Source organism: Bos grunniens, chromosome 22, assembly GCF_055505025.1.
Source record: "Bos grunniens cultivar Pamir isolate PY7600 chromosome 22, Bosgru_T2T1.0, whole genome shotgun sequence".
NCBI lineage: Eukaryota > Metazoa > Chordata > Mammalia > Artiodactyla > Bovidae > Bos > Bos grunniens.
The window spans coordinates 44205802-44225419 of record NC_141186.1 but is presented as its reverse complement, the minus strand read 5'-3'; the positions used below and the strand labels follow the sequence as shown (position 1 = coordinate 44225419).

The 19618-nt window shown below is 37.9% G+C and overlaps 3 protein-coding genes across 5 annotated transcripts in view; 1 reads left to right on the top strand and 2 right to left on the bottom strand.

Annotated features, from left to right (window-relative positions):
* The window catches only part of APPL1 (adaptor protein, phosphotyrosine interacting with PH domain and leucine zipper 1), a 34462-nt gene extending 30610 nt beyond the window's left edge, over window positions 1-3852 (top strand). For both annotated transcript variants that reach the window (XM_086367360.1, XM_086367361.1), the window contains one exon: window positions 5-3852. In XM_086367360.1, the coding sequence (XP_086223486.1) occupies window positions 5-151 (147 nt within the window). In that variant the 3' untranslated portion in view covers window positions 152-3852. The remainder of the gene's footprint in view (window positions 1-4) is intronic.
* Window positions 3853-4613: 761 nt separating this feature from the next.
* Window positions 4614-19567, bottom strand: ASB14 (ankyrin repeat and SOCS box containing 14). The gene is made up of 11 exons (XM_086367374.1): window positions 19511-19567; window positions 18795-18936; window positions 16249-16293; window positions 15434-15567; window positions 15176-15334; window positions 12475-12720; window positions 9837-10008; window positions 8859-9402; window positions 6646-6799; window positions 5545-5745; window positions 4614-4818 (listed from the first exon to the last, which is right to left on the bottom strand). Exons 2-10 carry the CDS (start codon window positions 18914-18916, stop codon window positions 5567-5569), a joined length of 1755 nt encoding a protein of 584 aa, XP_086223500.1. The 5' UTR covers window positions 18917-18936; window positions 19511-19567; the 3' UTR covers window positions 4614-4818; window positions 5545-5566.
* The window catches only part of DNAH12 (dynein axonemal heavy chain 12), a 191553-nt gene continuing 190689 nt past the window's right edge, over window positions 18755-19618 (bottom strand). The window contains exons 76-77 of one of the 2 annotated variants that reach the window (XR_015151493.1): window positions 19525-19562; window positions 18755-18936 (exon numbers count right to left, since the gene is read on the bottom strand). The gene's annotated coding sequence lies outside the window, so the exon portion shown is untranslated. Of the gene's footprint in view, window positions 18937-19510; window positions 19563-19618 lie in introns of both variants that reach the window. The other variant, XR_015151494.1, reaches the window with a different exon arrangement.

Below are 19618 nucleotides of genomic sequence, written 5' to 3'. Positions count from 1 at the left end.
ATAGGACTTAGAAGAACAAAGTCGGTTGATAGCTGCTTCCAGTAGACCAAACCAAGCCAGTAGCGAGGGGCAGTTTGTTGTCCTTAGCAGTAGCCAGTCAGAAGAGAGTGATTTGGGAGAAGAAGGAAAGAAGAGAGAGTCAGAAGCATAAACTTATCCTTGGTTTTTGGTTGATATTTCTCCCCCCTTGGAATTTGTTGACAATTTCTGTGGTAGAATGGCACAAGGTAACAACAATGTTGAACTATCAAGGAGACTAAAATTTGTATTTGCTTGTTTAACTTCACTTTTTAAACTAATATTAACCTTGATAACAGGTTTGCGTTGATTTTTTTTCCCCTGAGAAGTAATATACTATGCAGTAATTTTAAATTCCACATGTCTGAAAGAAACCTGTTCATATCCCTGAAGTAGACTGCTGAGGAATTACAGTTGCTCAAGCCTTTTCTTCCTTCCAATTGTGAACTTATTACCTTGCATCGTAATTGGCTATGACCATAAGAAATCATTTATTCTTCAGCTTCAGATATTCATGGATATGCTCCCTCTCTTTCATTAGGAACATTTTGCTGGCAGTGAGGAAGCTTTTGACTGAATAGGTTTAAAATCCTTATATAGAAGATTTTTCAAGTTTGCCAATATTTTAACAGTGTGCAATAGGACTTTTACAAAGTAGAGGTTTTAGACTTAAAGTTTCAAATTGTGGCAGGTGGTACTGTAGATTTCAGGGCGTTTTCTTGGATTGCTCGCATTTCTCTGATGGACTATACCTGATGCCAGTGGGAAAGAAGCTTAAGTGTCTTCATTTCAAGATTGCTACAGCCCTCGGCATTTATTATCACATTCTTAGTTCTCAGGTTGGGACTTGAATTATTGCTGCAGAGCAGTAATGGTTAAAATAAGATTTTGGAATTTACTAAAGGGAATTTTTTTTTGTTCAAATAAGTTTTAGATTAGGATTTAACATGTAAAGATTGTTACAGGATAAATACATTGTATTTTCTGCATTGTGTGAAATAATTTTTATTGAAAATCAAGGGACATTTAGAAAGAAGTTCTATAGCAATTATGTTTCCTGCTTAAAGTAAAAATTCCTAGAATTTAGTTTAAAAATGTAATCTTTTAAATTTCAGACTGATACCCACAGTATTTTCATAATTCCATGTTTTTATAAAATACTGATCACCACTTTATATCCGTGTAGGCAAATAATATGTGAGCAGAGAATAATTTGCACTAATTATTGTAAATACTTATCCTCTTTAAATGAGTATAGTAAAAGGTCTAATTCCATGAAAGCCTGAAAAGTAATTGAGTGCTTGGTCGAGGAGAGTCAACCCAGGAAGGATTTTAACCTGGTGCCAAGGTTAAAATGACACTTCTCTACTGCCTAATTCTATGACAGAACTTGATTTTTTTTTTTTTTAACTCGGATTTTTAACATTGCTGATAGAAATTATGTTCCTGTGTTTCACATGTAAAAGTACATATAGCCACGTTAAATATATTGAACAAAATATTTTACATAGTCATATATTTAAAATTTTCAAGAGATTAGCCACTAATTTTACAAGGAAAAAAGCCTTTTGTTATTTGACATATAGTTTTTTCTTCTTAGTTCTGATTCAGAAATGGCATATAGTTCTTAGCTGTTTCACAATGTATATACACTGTTTTCTGTAGGAATGGAATAGATAATTATATATAGGATTGTGGTGTTTTTTTTAGCCATGTACCAAATGGGAATAATGATTACTTAATAATCATTATTTTGAAGCCTTATGTTACCAAAACATACAGTCAAAAAGTAGAAATTTATGGAATACTTTTTGAAAAGAGTTTATTTTGTCCTTGCTAAAGGGAACGCTTTCACAGTAGTTTGTGCATCATTCCTTTTTGTAGAAATTGAAATTTCTTCTCTGATCAGCATTTGGTTAGCCATGGCACATCCTGCTTTTAAGATGTTTTTGAGGATTAGTAAGCTTTTTGTCTCAGTAAGTCTTTTGTTTATACTATAAGGTTGCCACCTCACTTAGTTCAGGTGTAACTTGTCAGCCACCATGCAAGGAACATGGTCAGCATCAGGAGACAGTGTTAACCAGGCTGGTGCTTTGCATGGTAGCAAAGCGTTGCCCTTGGTAAGCGCTCTTGGGCAAAATGTAGATGAAAGGTAAAGGTACTGAGACTTAGGCATGCTGGACAAACTTGTGGCTTTTCTTAAGTCATATCTTGTTAGGAATTTCTACAATAACACACTCATGCCCCTAGATCAGACCAGAGCGCATTCCAATGCCAATCAGAAGTCATGTGTGGGCTTAACAATGTTAGATGATTCAACTTCTGTTTCATTGCTGTAGAACCATGTGAACTATTCCATTATGGCAGATACTTAAGCATCAACTTTAATAAATTCTATGTTCTGTTTAAAGAAGGCTCCCCATGGATTCTTGGCTTCCCTGGTAGCTTGGACGGTAAAGCGTCTGCCTACAATGCGGGAGACCGGGTTTGATCCCTGGGTCGGGAAGGTCCCCTGGAGAAGGAAATGGCAACCCACTCCAGTATTCATGCCTGGAAAATCCCATGGACCGAGGAGCCTGGTGGGCTACAGTCCATGGGATCACAAAGAGTCGGACATGACTGAGCAACTTCATTTCATTCATTCAAGCCGACCTTTGTTCCCCTTTGAAATCCCTTCAAGCTTTTGGATGTTCTTGGTGGTAACAGCATTAGATTTTGGGATATCTTTCTCGGATTCAACCTTGCATTTAATGGTTTTTAGACATTAACAAAACGGATTCTTTAAAAGGAAAGAAATTAAGTCTACCTAATTCTGCTAGGCACTCATGCTCCCTGTGTCAACCGTACTTTTGTAACTATGGTAATGAAGTCAATAGATAGCAACCTAATTATTCCTTCCCCCTTGTAAAATTGAGAAAACTTGCTAACAAGGAACTGAAACTGTTATCTTGAACATAGTCCCCAGTCTAGTTTTTGCCATGACTATAATGATTATAGTCATGTGTTTAATTTCAATTTCCTTGTGTTTAATTTCAAAAGAATTCTCAGATCCCACAGTATAGAGGTTGTAAATTTATGTTACTTTTATGCTTGAGAAAAGGATATTGGGGTGTTTATACCATTCTATGTCACATGTAATCATGTGTGGTAAAGGCATCTGAGTTCCTTTTGAGTTATATATAGGAACTGCAAGTATTTGAGTTGAATCCTCTTATACATGCTGACAGACTAAGAGCCTATGTTTTGCAAAATCTGTCACCCAAATTAATAAAATGAAAATACTAACATTGACTTTGATAACAGTCTCCCAAGCATTCAAACTGTACTTTAAATATTCAAACACACTGATTATAGCAAGCAAGTCTTTGACTTTATTTTTAGCAAGTTTGGCTTGCTCTTCTTTCATGAGATTTTTTTTCTTCCATAGTAATTAATACTACATAAAAAATTGAAACTGGAACTATATTATACTTTTTAACTAATCTCTTGTGGCTGTACTCATATGTAATTTACTTAGGTTAATATGAGAACCGGGGAGTAAGTTATAACTAATGTGCAAGACCGCTTTGTATATTTGGTGATTTTGTAATGTTAGTGAATTGGTTAATTCTTATTTCACTGATACTATTAATCGTGTATATGCAATTAAAAATTACGCTACATTTCTCTTTAGAATTAAATTTGAAGAACCTGACTTTATGTAATGGTGGTATACATGTGGAGTGGAGAACTTATTTTTTCATTATGTCAAAATAAGTATTCCTGATAAGGCTTCAGGAAATATGCTGTTAGGAGATTTTTAATGTATAATAAAGTCCATGATTTTTTATAGTCTTTTTTGTATGAAATATCTGGTATATACTCTGAATTTTATTGCTCCGAGTAATTTCAAATGATGCTTATAAAACAAATGGACTTTTTCTTAATCTTTTAAGATACTACTACACATCTAACTCTATTGCAATCCCATAACAACTAAAATGGGGGAAAAAATGTCACTCATGGGGAAATAGTATCAAATCTAGTGACTTTTTTCCTTTTAGAAAAATTAAGGGACTTTTCAGTAATTACCGTAGACATGTTACAGTGTATACTTGCTGTGCTTGGTCCTGTTCAAAGGAATTCCTGTAGTTTAAAGGACCAGGTTATTGTGTATGCCAGCTTATGTGGGTTGGGCCTGTAGTTGTAATACTAATGAAAATACATCCGCTGTGCTCTCTGTGGTTCCCTATAACATTCACCAAGTTCTGTTCTACTGGCAGTTTCTGTTTTAATTTGTTTTTAATTTTATGAAATGTATACATTCGTAGGAGGTCCAGGGAGTAGATGAAATTAACTTTAGAATTATATAATTTATCTAGATGCATGTATATCCTAAATATATTTGTATATGAACATACATATAATCTAGCACTCATTTATAAACAGACACCACACTTTGATTAAAAAAAAATAAAAAAACTATTCATGCCAGCTAGTTTTGCAAATTTTCTATGTGAAAACTATATTATAAAAGTAATTTTAAGTCTGTACTTACTGAAATAGTCTTATATAGCCATGAATCCCTACATCAGAAAGAAATCATACAGCTTCAGTTTCTGTAAGAAGGACTGTATTATGCCAAAAAAAAAAAAAAATGTATGCTAAGACTGAACACATAAACATCAAGCTATAACTGACTGGGCCTGTGGCCTTAATCGTGCCCCTCTGTCCTCTGTGTTGATGTGCCATATGATGGTACACAGGTGCGGCTGAATGAATGTCTTCTCAGTTTCTTTCCTCACTTCCACATCCAGAAACCTGTATTTAAATGCAACACAGAATATACAGAAACAAAATTGTAAACTAATATCTATAACTGCTTTTACCAGTGAGCCACTCCTCTCTGTCTATGGGACTGGACTCAGTGTAGAAATCATAAACCATCATCCATTTGAAAATACTTTTAGTTTTTATTCCAGTGATCACATGAACCAATAAATGGTAACGCTTAGCCAGGGTTTTGTGGAAAGAAGGAATACATGTATCCCGTTAATGATGAAACTGCAATTGAAGATTCTCTTTCAGCTGAATTACCTCAGTACTGCACTCTACACATAAACAGACACTAAGCTGGTCTTGGGACTTATGTACAGGAACAGCTAATTTCTAGGATCAGGTACTTGGGTCAATACTTTATCCATTGTAGGCACTAAGGCATTTTATATATGTATTTCTCTATAAAAAGTATTACTATTAAGAATTAACTTGAATTATCAGAGGTCGCATTTATTATTTTGGGCATATAAAAATATGAATTCATACATTTAATGTAAGATCAATATAGCATTAGAACTGATAATCTTAGTTGAAATTTTTACTTTGGGTTTTATTTTTATAAAACTGCCTTTCAGAATGCTAGCCATCTATTGAGAGGCTATGTTCAGAGTGACTCTCTGAAGAACCTAGACTGCATTGAGATTTTAGTCGCCAAGTAAAGTGAGAAATACAAGTCAAATTTTAAGAAAGACATCTGCAGATCTGTACCTTTTCATCCAGAATAGTTTGATTACCAGGTTCCTGTGAAAATTCCTTGTTCATAAAGGTCGTATTCTTTGTAAAGTACATATGCCTTTAGACGACTGGGTAGTGGAAGAAACGACATGAAGACGGGGCAGCGCAGACGCAAACGCCCCATACACTTCCGGATCTTGAGGCGGCACAAATGTTTAAGAGAGCGAGGGTTTGCTAAAATGCAAAAGAGGCACATTATCCAAAAGGAATAAGAATTGATTGATTTTTCAGTGATCTTAGCCAATGTATTTTATACTTAAGCCACCAAGATTTTCCTTTGCTGTGACCAAATTGGGAAGTAGCTTTTCACTTCTCATTGCAAATCTTGTAGCTATGGTTTCAGACCACGTCATGTTAGAGTCCAAAGATTGGCATCAATTGTAGGTCTGGCCTGTGAGACCTAAAGCTCCTACATCTACATGTATTAACCCCCTGTCCTGCCCCTTGGGGTCAGACTAAAAACTAAAGACTCTGTGGGGAAATTAGATAAAAGAAATTCTTCTTAGTTTGATTTAGGTGCTACAATTTTGTTTGAAGGGTCATTTACTATCCTTTAGAGTCTTAGATCTTAGCATTTTCTCATCCCTGTTTTTAGTGCCATTTCATAGTTGTTTTTTTTTTAATATTTATTTATTTGCTTGCATCAAGTCTTTTTTGCAACTATCAGGATCTTCATTTTGCTGTAGCACAGTAGTTGCAGTATATCGGCATGTGGGATCTTTGTTCCCTGACCAGGGATTGAACCCATGTCCCCTGCAATGACAAGCTGATTCTTAACCACTGGACCATCAGGGAAGCCCCATTTCATAGTTTTTAATTCCTGTGTCTATGGTGTTCCATGGGATCAAAAGGAAATTATTATCTGCCTATATAATAAATAATTATGTAACAGATTTCATCTATTGGGAAATGGTTAATAAGTACACATTAAGTATATACAATAACATTTTTTTGGTAGGAATAGTCTTTTTCTTGGTTTCTTCAGGTCAAGCTTTTAACTGAAGAGAACAATGTTCTGCAAAACAAGAGTTCAATTAGTATTTTTTGGTAAGAATGTTCAAGAAAGATACTTACTCAAGATAAAATGGATTTCTGACCAGAGGCCCTGTTTTTGGAGCACAGCTTTCAACTTTGAACAGATCCTAACTTGGTCAACATAATCAAGCATCACTCGAACAACCTTCCCAGAGAGATGCTGCAGCCACGACAAAGTTATTACTTCACAGAACTGAGGAAGAAAATCAGAACCATGAAAGTAAATGAAAAACTTACGTATCTGTGTTTTAACATAGTCATCAAAAGAACACTACACTCAGAGTCAGGAACCAAAGGTTTCAGGTTCTTCGTTTACAAACAAAGGTGTCGAACATGAAAACATCTCTTGACTCTTTAACACTGGGAAAAATGCATACATGCATGCTAAGTCATTTTAGTTGTGTCCAACTCTGCAACCCTATGCACTATAGCCCTCCAGGCTTCTCTGTTCCTGGGATTCTCCAGGCAAGAATACTGGATTGGGTTGCCATTTCCTCTTCCAGGGGATCATTGGGAAAAATATTTACTACTAACTCTCCTGAACTTTGTAAGATACAATGAGGATTTAAAAGAGACTGTTAGATAATATTTATTACCCCTTTGTTTGCCCACACTCCTGTCTGGAATAAAGACTATATTTCCAGCTTCACTTGCATCTAGATGTGGCCACCTGACTGTCCCAGCCAATGGGATGTCAGTGGAAGTGTGAGCAACTCCCAGAATGTTACAGAAGAGCAAAGTGTGCGCTCCTTCCTGCCAGCCATCCTGCTCACTGCAGTGTGGGTGTGGGTTTCTCCTGTGAATCATGGAACTGTCCAGTTAGAACTCTATTTACATTTGCCTTTATTTTATGAAAGGGGAATAAGCCATCTTATTAGAGCCACCTTTATTTGGGGTTTTCTATCATTCATAACATAGTCCCACCCTGATACTTGAAGCGTAAGATAGTTTCTACCTTTAAGTGATTTACATGTCCTTAGACAAAATAAGCAGAGAAGGCAATGGCACCCCACTCCAGTACTCTTGCCTGGAAAATCCCATGGACAGAGGAGCCTGGTAGGCTGCAGTCCATGGGGTCGCTAAGGGTCGGACACGACTGAGCGACTTCACTTTCACTTTTCACTTTCATGCATTGGAGAAGGAAATGGCAACCCACTCCAGTGTTCTTGCCTGGAGAATCCCAGGGACGGTGGAGCCTGATGAGCTGCCATCTCTGGGGTCGCACAGAGTTGGACATGACTGAAGCGACTTAGCAGCAGCAGACAAGATGCCCATGTAAGAAGGCAAATAATACTATATGAAAAGTCAGGAAGCCATACAAGCTGACATATTACCTAAATTAACCAAGTCATTCATTAATTATAACCTAAAAGTAACATACAATATTAAAATACTTGCTTTTTATTTTTCAGAATTGATCCAAAGATTTTTTTCATTATATTTTCAGATTTTAACAATATGAATTCAAGTATTTATAGTACATCTATCTGAGCATAGATCTGTAAGCTGATGAAGGTGGTGAACAAAAGCTTACATTTATGTATTTGTAGGGAAGACAGATAATCAGTAAAATATTAAAGAATTTCAGAAACTGGTAAAAGTTTATAAAAGCATTAAAGAGAATGATTAAGAAGCAGAACTACCTTAAATAAGATCGGTAGGGAAGGGCCTCTGAAGAGGTAGCACTTGAGATGAGGCCTGAAGGGTGGCAGCTATTTGAAAAATCAGGGGAAAGGCTCAAGTTGGGGAAAACAGAAGCGACCAGTTAGGCAGGGGGAAAGTAGGAGACTGGTGTGATGAAAGCAAAGAGAAAAATGTCTCAAGAAGAGGGAAGTCAGCAACATTTACTGGGATTCTTTTTTCACCAGAAAGTGACAGAAAAGAAAATCATTAATCAAATGGTTTAGAGTCAAAAACCTAGAGTACAGGGAACCCAGAAACATTCTAGCTAGATAACTCACTTCTTCAAAGAAAAAGCATAACTGTGATCATGTAAGGCTGCAATCATTCTTCGCAACCTTGTGCAGATGTTGCTTCATTTGTGAAATCCCCTGAGTAGAGTTAAATCACTTTTTCCTCCAAACTGTTTCTGTACTTTTTTCATCTTTCTGTCATCAGGTTTATCATATATTTATCGTATTAAAATCTTTCCAACCAGAGCTTCTGGAAAGAATGGAATTTTATCTGTTGCTGTAGTTCAGGGCCACCAATAATAACGACACAGGGTGACAGCTGCTATGGTGTGTACTTACCATTGTATCTTTGATAACTGTAGATGTCCAGCCTTCAGAAGCAGAGAAACGATGAACTTTGTCTCCATGAGGACAATCAAAGCATAGCTCTGTGTCATACCCATAATTCAGCAGCATCCTGAGCATGACTTCGTCTTTCAGTGTGTATTGCAGTGCCGATGGGAAATGTAAAGGGTTGACTCTGCAGAAGTAATTAACGTTCGCCCCATGCCGTAGCAGCAGACTTACCAGCTCGTAGTTGCCCATCCTGAGGGCTATCTGGAGGCAGTTAACTGGGTCTTGATTAGGCATAGCTCCAGCACTCAGAAGCAGCTTAACTGAAGAGAGGTCACCATTTGATACAGCGAAATACAGAGCCGACTTCCTGTGGTCATCGTAGTGTTTGCGGATTCTCTGATCGAGCATGAAATTCACATCAAATCCCGCCTGGATGAGAAGTTCCAGGCATTTGGGGTGTGCTCCTGCTGCTGCACAGTGAATTGGACTGATGCCACTCCGCTTAATGGCAGCAAAATCAGTAACGGGAACCAAAGTCTTCAGAGCTCTGAGACAGAATTTCAAAGTGCGTTAAAATTTTTTTGTTAAGATGCAGCATTGACCTGTTTTATACTAGCACTGGGTGGTATTAGTATCAGGTAATATTTAGACACCCCAACCAAAAAAAAAAAGGCATAGTTCCTGCATGCAAAATCTCTGATACCAGGTAAAGTTACAGGTCTAAATAAAAAATTCAGAACTATCCCAGTCAGTGAGACACAAGGCTCCCTGCATTGCCAAGTGACCTGATAAGATAGTTTTATGTCTCTTCAGTGGCTACAGAGGAATCTGAATTTACCAATTCCTAGCTGGTCAAGAGTTTCTTAATTTAAAAAGTGGTGTTGAAGTTGGAGGATCAGAGATGAAGAATATCAAGTTCCCAGAAACCACCCCCCAATCCCATAGCTATTACTATTTCTATTTGCAATAGTGTGAACTTACAACAAGTGACCTCTGTCAGCTGCTACATGAATGGGCAGGTGACCTGAATTCTTAGGGACGTTGGCATCAGCTCCATACTCTAGCAAGAGAGTCACAGAGTCTGGATTTCCTCCGCTAGCAGCTTCAAGTAAGATGGAAGAAGAGTCAGAGGCCTGACCAAGAGCATTAGCTCCTAGGAGGAGAAAGAGTGATGTTATGCAGAGTCTTTTCACTGTATTGCTTAAGTATTCTCAAGTATAAATACACGTGTTGGCTTTCAGAGTAATTTTATAAACTACATGTTTCTAACTTAAGGATCTCAGGAGAAATAATTTTATAGGTTTTATTTTCAGACCTGCATACAAAAGCTTGCTTACCTCATAACACACATATAAGATGGCACTAACCGTCCTGTTGAACTATGTCACCATGAATCTAATGAAGATCTTATGGTGGAAAGGGGTATTTGTTCTGTTTTAACTTGTTGCTAGGAGACTGTGCATACTAAGAGACACTAGCTGTTCTTAGTTGAAGGTGGAGACTGCTGATAGTTAAAAGGGTATATAGTACAGTACCCTGTAAGTTAAGTGCTCTGTGAATGGTGTGGGGAATAAGAGTATAGACACAGGCTGTTTTCTTGAAGATCTCAGGGCTGGGGCTGTGAGTGGGGCTGGGGTTGTAAGTGGGACTAGGATGTGAAGGAAGGAGAGATGAATTTTGGGTCAGTTTTGGAAGGCCTCTGAGTAAATGGGCTTTCAACAAAGAGTAGCATTCGAATGGACAAAAGAAAAGGAGGACACTCTGGTCCCCTTCATAGCTCATGTAAAAAAAGCTATGGTGACTTTAATTTAGTGTGGACTCCATAATCATTAGAATATAAAATGGCTGCTCCAGAACCCCAGTTCTAGAATGCTTTCAGTTCAGTTCAGTTCAGTCACTCAGTCATGTCCGACTCTTTGCGACCCTGTGAATCTCAGCATGCCAGGCCTCTCTGTCCATGACCAACTCCCAGAGTTCACTCAAGAAGTGTCTAATAAGTCCCCATGTAACGAGTACTCACTAGGTACTAGTTCCTTTATGTATATAGTAATCTCTAAACTTCACAACAACCCTAGGAGGTAGATGCTAACATGTTCATTTTAAAGATGAAGACACTCAGCTTCATTGAGATTAAATTACTTCACCAGAGATGCACAACTAGTCAGCAAGGTAGTCAGGATTCATGCCAGGTGGACCAGACCCAGGGCCTATATCTATGATGATGCTATGTTACCAGTCTAGCAATGCAGGGTGGTAAACTAATGTGATTTGGAATGAGACAGTTGGGGGGGTCAAAGCCTGGCTCTGTTATTTAGTAGCCATGAGCAAATGACTGTAAAGGGGCTTACCTAAGGGAGACGCCCCCTCACTGAGGTCAACCCATACTTGTTTGTTTTTTTTTTTAAGGTTAAGGATTTAAAATCTGTTGCTTCTCTTGTTTCTTTATGTTTTAATCAATGATCTGCACAAAAGGTTGCAGATGAAGGATCCAGTGTTTACTTTGTTTTTCCAGCTAATGACCTGAGCCATCTCTGATAGCACTCAAAACATTTTACTTGAAATGTTTTATGGCCATTTATTGGGAACTAGCCTCTCCTTATATGATAGGAAGGATTTAGGTAAGTCTAAAAAGCATAAAGTTGTTCTGTGCAGTCTAGAAAATTGGAAACCAGGACCATCTGCTGTTAGAGAAAGAAATAAGGCTTCTGGACACAAATGGGGAGGAGAATAAAGAAGATAATTCTAATATTGGGACTTTATGAAATCTTGGGAAAGATTTGCTTCTTTGAACAAAAGCTTTAGATAATACACTGCTTCGTCTCACAGTGTCATCAATGGTGGTGGCGGGGTGGGGGGGGGATCTCCTCAAAGACAGTAAATGCCAACGTTCTCTGAGCCAGGGTCTCTGCGAGTTAAACCAGGATCTAAGATGTCCATAGCTACAGCACTGGTGGCAGGAGAGGATATGTTGAAGGGAAGTCCTGCAACTGGTACCATCGCCGAGCCTCACTTTTCTCAAGGGTAAAATGAGAATAATGCCTACCTCACAGGGTTTGCAGAAGACTGTCTGAGGTAAAATAAGCAGCTTAATACCTGGTGCTGAGAAAGTAGTCAACATATGTAAGTTGCCTTCTTTCCCCTTCTCTCAGAGTTTTATTTATTACTAGAGAGGAGAACTGGGACTCACAAAGAAGAAATCAGGAAGAATTTCCTAATAATTCATCTGGTAACAAATTGGACTGCCTCATCACTTAGCTCAAGCAGAGAAAACATATAGAGGATTTTGTGAAGCCTTTCATTCTATGAATCTAAAAAAGAACAGTCACACACAAAAATTAAACAGAAAGCAACCATCCTCTTAACATGGTCAGGGAACATTAAGTAGAAGAGTAAACTGCAGCCGAGAAATTTCAGGGAATCTACTTCAGAGCAAGTAAGAAGTATTCAATCCCTATTTTAGGTTTTTTTCAGTAGCTAATGTATTAACATGTACTTTCATGAATATTAAGCTTAAAGGAAATGTTAACTTCTATTACTTTGAAGCTCTCAGTGAAGAGGAGAACACTTTGGCCATGTTACCCTTTAGTAAAAGTGTGCTGACTGTATAGAAAAATCTTGCCTTTCTGCAATAAGAGTTCCATGATTTCAGTGTGTCCACTTTGGGCAGCAAGAGCAAGAGGAGTGAATCCGTAGGAGCTCTGTGGGTCAGGGTATGCCCCAGAAGCCAGCAGGAGTGCCACTATGTCCCGTCTGCCCAGCTTGGCTGCTTCGTGGAGCGCTGTCCTCTTGTTGGAACACAAAAGATTGACATTGGCTCCATGGCTGATCAGCAAGGAGGCCATATCGTAGGAGTCCTGTAGAACAGCTGGGAAATTGGAAGTGAGGGAGGCGTCATGTTCGACAGGAAATTCAGGCCAGAGTGTCTGATCAGCTAGTTTCCCTGAGGCTTCTTAAGGAGTTCTTCCTACCTGCCCTCCATGTGCCAACAATTTGTGCTTAGGAAAAAAATGAGGTACATATTAAGTAATATTAATAGTGTTTTAATCAATATGGGCTACTTGCTTTTAAGTCATGACCAATTATTCATTGTCTGTTGGCTACTTATGGGCTGAAAAACAAGGTTTTCATGTATCATCTTTATGTTCTCAAGAAAATAGGAACTTAAGTATCCAGTACAGCCCCAGGAATGTTTGTAGTTGCTTTACATAAAGAAAAACAAAAAAAGCTATAATTAGGAAATAATTTTTAACCTCACACTTTGTAAACCAAATTCTCTAACTGGTATTTATGCATTTATGCTGTTAATTCACATTTGGATGATAATCTTTAGTCCTTTAAGATTCTAGAACTTAATTTATCCATCTCCCTATCCATTCACTAATTGTTGGCACCAACTGTGTCTGAGGAACCTTGCTAGGTGTCACACTGAATCAGGATGAATTCTGCTCACCACCGTTTATAATATGCCATATAAAGAGCTGCTGCTGCTGCTGCTGCTAAGTCGCTTCAGTCGTGTCCGACTCTGCGACCCCATAGACGGCAGCCCACCAGGCTCCCCCGTCCCTGGGATTCCCCAGGCAAGAACACTGGAGTGGGTTGCCATTTCCTTCTCCAATGCATGAAAGTGAAAATGAAAGTGAAGTCGCTCAGTCGTGTCTGACTCCTCGACCCCATGGACTGCAGCCCACCAGGCCTCTCCGTCCATGGGATTTTCCAGGCAAGAGTACTGGAGTGGGGTGCCATTGCCTTCTCCGATATAAAGAGCTATAATTGCTCTAAGACTAGAAATATGGAGTACCCAAGGGTATTGGGTCTTTTTTAAATCATGGAGTTGGCACTTTGTGCCCTTTCATTCTAGAAACACACGTCCTTTGTTTTAGGAAATAACTCTCTTGACCTGTTTCACTGATGGCACACTGCCGCCTTGTGTGTTCTTTCTGCTATTTCTGTTATTCACATGTTGCCCTTCTTCAATGGTCATCCTAGTTCTTAGTTATTTTTCTTTCCTATTTTTCATTTCTTTTCTTCTTTTCAGTTATGTAAGATAAAGCTTACATAACTTTATCTTATAGCATTTTAAAAAATTTCTACCATATTTTTAATTTTCAAGAATGTTATTTGTTCTTTTTTTAGTAGTATCCTGATATTTTATTAACTTTCATTGATTTTTCTGAGAAAATTAATGATAACTTTCCCTTACATTTTATTTTCCCTAAATAATCTGTTTCTTCCAAGTTGTTTATCTTTGCTTGTTGGAGACTTTTCTCAGATAGTCCTTGGATATCTGCTCATGATTAAGAATTGGAAACTAAAAATCTGACTGGAAATTCTAAACACTGACTTAACTGAAGGTTGATATGCCTGGGCCATTTGTTGGGCAACCTCCAATTTCACTATTTTTAGTTCTTTCTCCTTGAGCTGATCAGAGAAGCCTTCTCTTGGAGGGTGAAGTTCTAGCTACCAGCTTTCTAGAATTTGGTGGAGGAGAGCTGGGGGATCTCAGCTGGTGTTTGCTTAATTCCTCCAGTGTTTCAAATCCAGTATTCCTGCCCTTGCCTAATAATCTCCAGTCCTGAGAACCTTTGCTTACACTATTCAGAGAATAAACCTCCAAAATTTTGCTGGGGTTGGGGAGGAATCTGACCCAGCAGGGCAGATTGGGAGAAGTAATCTAGATACCTGAGTACTGGTTTCTTAATAGTTTTCAATCAATTTTTCTATTTTAGCTGCTGTTCTTCATCCCTGTGTCCCAGGAGGTAACTGTAGCCAACAGTTTCCAGGCCTTTTGATACAGCTGCACTGGTTTTTGGCTCTCCCCACTCCAATTTAAGATTTGGCTTTCTTGTCACTTGTTAATCATTCATCTGTCTGCTCTTCTGATTTTTAAAAATCATGTTACTCTTGTCTCCTCTTCCAGTCTTTCCATTCTTCTGTATCTTAACCCTTTAAAACATTTAATGAACTGTACTTCTCCTGAAGACTCAGGAGGCAGCAAAATTAGTCATTCATATTTAATCTGCCGACTTTACCCAAACACTGGCTGCTTCTTCCTACTCTGCTCCTCTTCTATATTTCTTATACCAAGATTAACTTGTTCAGCTGGGGTATCAGGCAAACAACCAGCTCATAACTGGGCAGACACTTTGCCTCACCTTGCAAGCCAGTCTATACAAAGCTTCTTGGGAGTCAGATACCACATGTGGTCAGCTGGGATTAGTGACAGTGCTGCAACTATGCACCAAAAGACTGCCTGTGAAGCCCCTGGGTCTAGAGGAGACACAGGCCACAGACTGTTCTCCAGAGCCAAGGTGTTAATTTACCTGTAAGAAGAGGTGAATTGCCTTCGACATTCTTGGTATTTGGATTGCAGCCATTGAGAAGGAGAAAACTAACGTTTTCTAAGAGGCAATTGCTGACAGCCAAAAACAGTGGCGTCTCACCATTGTGGGTGGTTTGCTCCCATACACTGAGTTTTGAGGCTGAAATAAATCCAGTTAGACCACACAGATTAAAATATGAAAATAAATTTTAAACTTATTTCTCAGAAGCATCAAAGAAGAGTTGTAAAGGGAGTTTACCTTTCAGGGTGATTTCCAAAATGTTCTTATTTAATTGTACTGCAGCCTTATGGAGAGGAAGCCAGCCTATCTCATCTGCTTCATCAAAAGCTGAATGGTACTTGGTCAACTGTGACAATACATCTTCCTTACCTATTAGTATGTCAAATGAGGACATATTCACATTTGGCACACGTACAAGGCAGCCCATACTGCTTCTGAATTCCATCATCAAGGTTAGTGCATGAGAGAATGAAATTCTGGCACCACCTTTTATGAAAGACAAATGTAAATCGCATAGGGCAAATAAGGGCTTCTCTGGTGGCTCAGACAGTAAAGAATTCGCCTACAATGCAGGAAATCTGGGTTAGATCCCTGGGTACAGAAGATCCCCTGAAGAAGGAAATGTCAACCCACCCCAGTATTCTTGCCTGGAAAATTCCATGGACAGAGGAGCCTAGCAGTCTATAGTCCATGGGGTCACAAAAGGTCAGACATGACTAGGTGACTAACACACATGCAGGGAAATAAGCGGTAAGGTCTTTCATCTAGCATTCCATATCACCTGGGTCTGTGAATACCTGTCATCTTATTACATACAGAAAACAGTTCTGTTCACCGAGGAGCCCAGGAGTTCTTTGCTAAGTTGTGCTGAAGTAGTTTTTCTCAGGAAAGCCCGTATCAGACTCCTGACAATCAGCTGTGGACTCCATAGTGTTCAGCATTTGGGAGATCCTGTTTCTAGGCTTCCTGAACTCAGAGGGAAAATGCTGCTAGTTGTCACCATCACATCTTACCACAAGTTGAAAGGGATAGAATAAGAAGAGTACTTAACTGTCTCTATTGTTTCAACTATCTTCTTATAGTAAGCACTCAGAAAGCTGCAGGGGAAAAAAATATATGTGAAATTCCAAAACTGAGGGAAAAAGTTAAGGATATAAAGCAAAAGGAAAGGGTAAAGTCAATAGTAGTTAACCAGGAGTAAACTTATAATGAGGCCATAACTGAGGCATAATAGAAATACTTCAAAACGTAGTATAAACCCTTTATGTGCTCCAAAGAAACTCCTTTCTCATGTCTTCCTCATCAGTTTCTTTAGGGCAAGAACTGTGAGAACACAGATCACAGTTGGCCCTCAGTCGATACTTGCTGAACTGAATCAAAGCTGTCCAGGATGGAAATGTCATATTATCACCTTAAAATTTAAATGGCCACTCTATAGTGTCACTGAGTTTAGCAAAAATTATTTTTTTTAAAAAGTAAATAATCATGGTGTAAGATTTCAAAAAAATATTCATGGTCAGAATCTGTGCTCAAAAAACACTATTAGCAGTTTTTTTAAGTAATATTTTTATTAAAATATTTAAAGTTTTAAAGAACAATTTATGGATCTTGCATTATTTTTTAAATCTAGTAAATAACAATGATCACCTTTCCATTTTTCTTTTGATTATTCAATGAACCTAGCTTGAAGATAATAAATTCCCTTAGACAATCTGTCCTGCTTACAATCTGGTCAACCAAATTCTCTTAAACATTTAAAACTGTAGTTATTGATTTAGCATTGTATTAGTTTTCTATAACAGCTGTGTGAAATTACCACACACTGAGTGGGTTAAAATAAGGCAAATTTATTATGTTCTGCAGTTCAGGAGTACAGAATGGGTCTTACTGGACCAAGGTCAATGTGTTGGTAGTGTTGTGTTCCTTCTGAAGGCTCTACGGAAGAATCCACTTCTTTGCCTTTTCCAGCTTCTAGAGGCCACCCGCATTTCTTAGTTCACTGACCCCTTCTTCCACCATCAAAGCTAACAATGTTGGGCCATGTCCTTCTACCCAGCCATCTCTCAGGATCTCTTTCTTCTGCTTCTCTCTTCCACTTTTAAGGACCCTTGTGATTACACTGGGCCTGTCTGGATAACCTAGGATAATCTCCCTATCATCAGCAATCTTAATTCCATCTGCAAACTTAATTCTCCATTGCCATGTAAGGTTACATAGTCATAAATTCTGGGGATTAGGACTGGACATCTTTCTGTAGGGGGGGAGCGCTTTATTGCTCCTGTCTCAAGTATATGCTTGTTTCCTAATTCCTTCAAGTACCTGATCAAATAAGTAAACCTTGCTAAGTATCATACAATTCTTTCAAATCTAATAACTGAAATATATAACTATAGTCAATTTTAATTTCTTTGAAACATTTCAATACTCTTAATTAAAATCTTTTACCTTTCAATGTAAAATCATGACTTCAAAGTTAATCACAAGGTTAATACAACAGGTAATCCAATGAAATCCAATTTCTTTACAAAACTTTTAACTATTTAAAGATTATTTTAAAGATTGTTTCTAAATTTAACACAAAAGTGTAGGTATAGTGTGATAAAGAACAAAGACTCTGAAGCCAGGCTTTTTACTTACTAGCTCTGTAACTATGGGTTAGTCGCTTAATTTCTCTATGCCTCAGTTTCTTCACCTCTAAGTGGGGATAATACTACTACCTACCACATAGAGAGGTAATGAGAATTAAAATTTAAATGAGAAATGCTCAAAAGTGTGACACACAATCACTCCGAGTGTTACTTTAAAAAATAAAAAAACCCAACTGTAGGTTTGATAAACTTCAACATCTCTACATTTAATTTTAAAATCTCTTGGAGTTAAAACACATTTATCCCATTTTACCTCCAGCAGGCAAATAGAGGTCACCATCCCAAGCAAATGGTTTATCACCCCTGATAACTACTCAGGGGCTTGAACTGCTGACCAGCCAGACAGCATTTGACGAGGTGTGCTTGGCTGCAGATCCCAAAGGCAATATCCAGGGCAAGTCTCTAGTTGTCAGCATCACATCTTACCACAAGTTGAAAGGGACAGAATAAGAAGAGGGGTCCATGGAGTCCTTTTCTAGTGCTGTCATATCAGAACTCTGAATCGGCACCCTTCCGAAGGGGTAGTCTCTTCTGGGTTTAAGTTTACACAATTATTCCTTCTGATTTGAATAAAGACTTTACCCTATCCCACCCACCCCACTAAGACTGACAACAACTTGTGTCTTCGATTTATACATTTCCTTGATGCATTAGGGTTTTCTAGCCCTTCAAATTCTCATCTGTTTCTCCTTTTTGATTTCCAGTCTGCCTCTCCTCACCCATATTTGTAACTAACCTCCTCCAACTATTTTCTTTACTGCCTAATTAAATTCTGAATTATTTTCTAATTTCTCCTGTCTGGTCAGACATCGTCTCATAGATACTATTTAAACGATAGCTCCTTGAGTTCTGACTCTCTCTTCTGTTTTTGTCATAACACTAGCATCATGCTTATGACAAGTCTCAACTGTTGAATACCTATAATGCATTGCCAAAGAGATAACCATTACCTCTCATCCTCAGGTGACTGCTGTCCAGTTCCTGGCTTGTGAATATCCTGTAAACTCTGTTGAATGATGAGCTGGGTGTCAAAGTCATCATCAATGTCTTCATCACTGGTGTAATTATCCATGTGGAATGCAGACAGATTTACTTTAAAGTCAAAATGAATTAAAAATATTTTTCCAGTTGTGGAAACAGATTATCAACTGATAAAAATTATAAGTGAAATTCAGAAAACTAAAATAAATCATAGGATTGATAAATGAAAAAATGCAAAATTTAGAACACAAAATATTCATTTACAAATTTTTTGAAAACTCCAAAGAGTTTTCTGAACTGCCACAGATTCAACATAAATTAGAAATTTTCCATGAGTAACCATCTACTTAAAAGCTTACTCAGGAAACACAAGTTTTCACATAAAACTTAAGTCAGTACCATTGTAACTATGAAAATGATATTGATCTATTTTAAACTTAGCTTATGCGTTTTTCTCAGTGATTATAGCATTCACTCAAAAGAATATCTTTCCTACATGCAGTATTATGCTAAAAATATTTTAGTAAATGTTAAAAATAAACATGTTATAGGAATAAATGTGCTCTCATAATATAACATTTAACTGGAATAGTGGGGGAAAGCCCCAGTATATTTTATTAGGCAATATCTCAATGGCTTTAAAAGAACACTTCAGGTTTAACATAGAATAGGTTTGATCACATACCAAAGACGTTTTACCTTTTGTGATATCCTCCAGGACAGCACTGAAGTTTTCACTGTTAAGGATTAGCACATCAGAATTTTGATTTATATTTAGGATCTCCACTCCCCA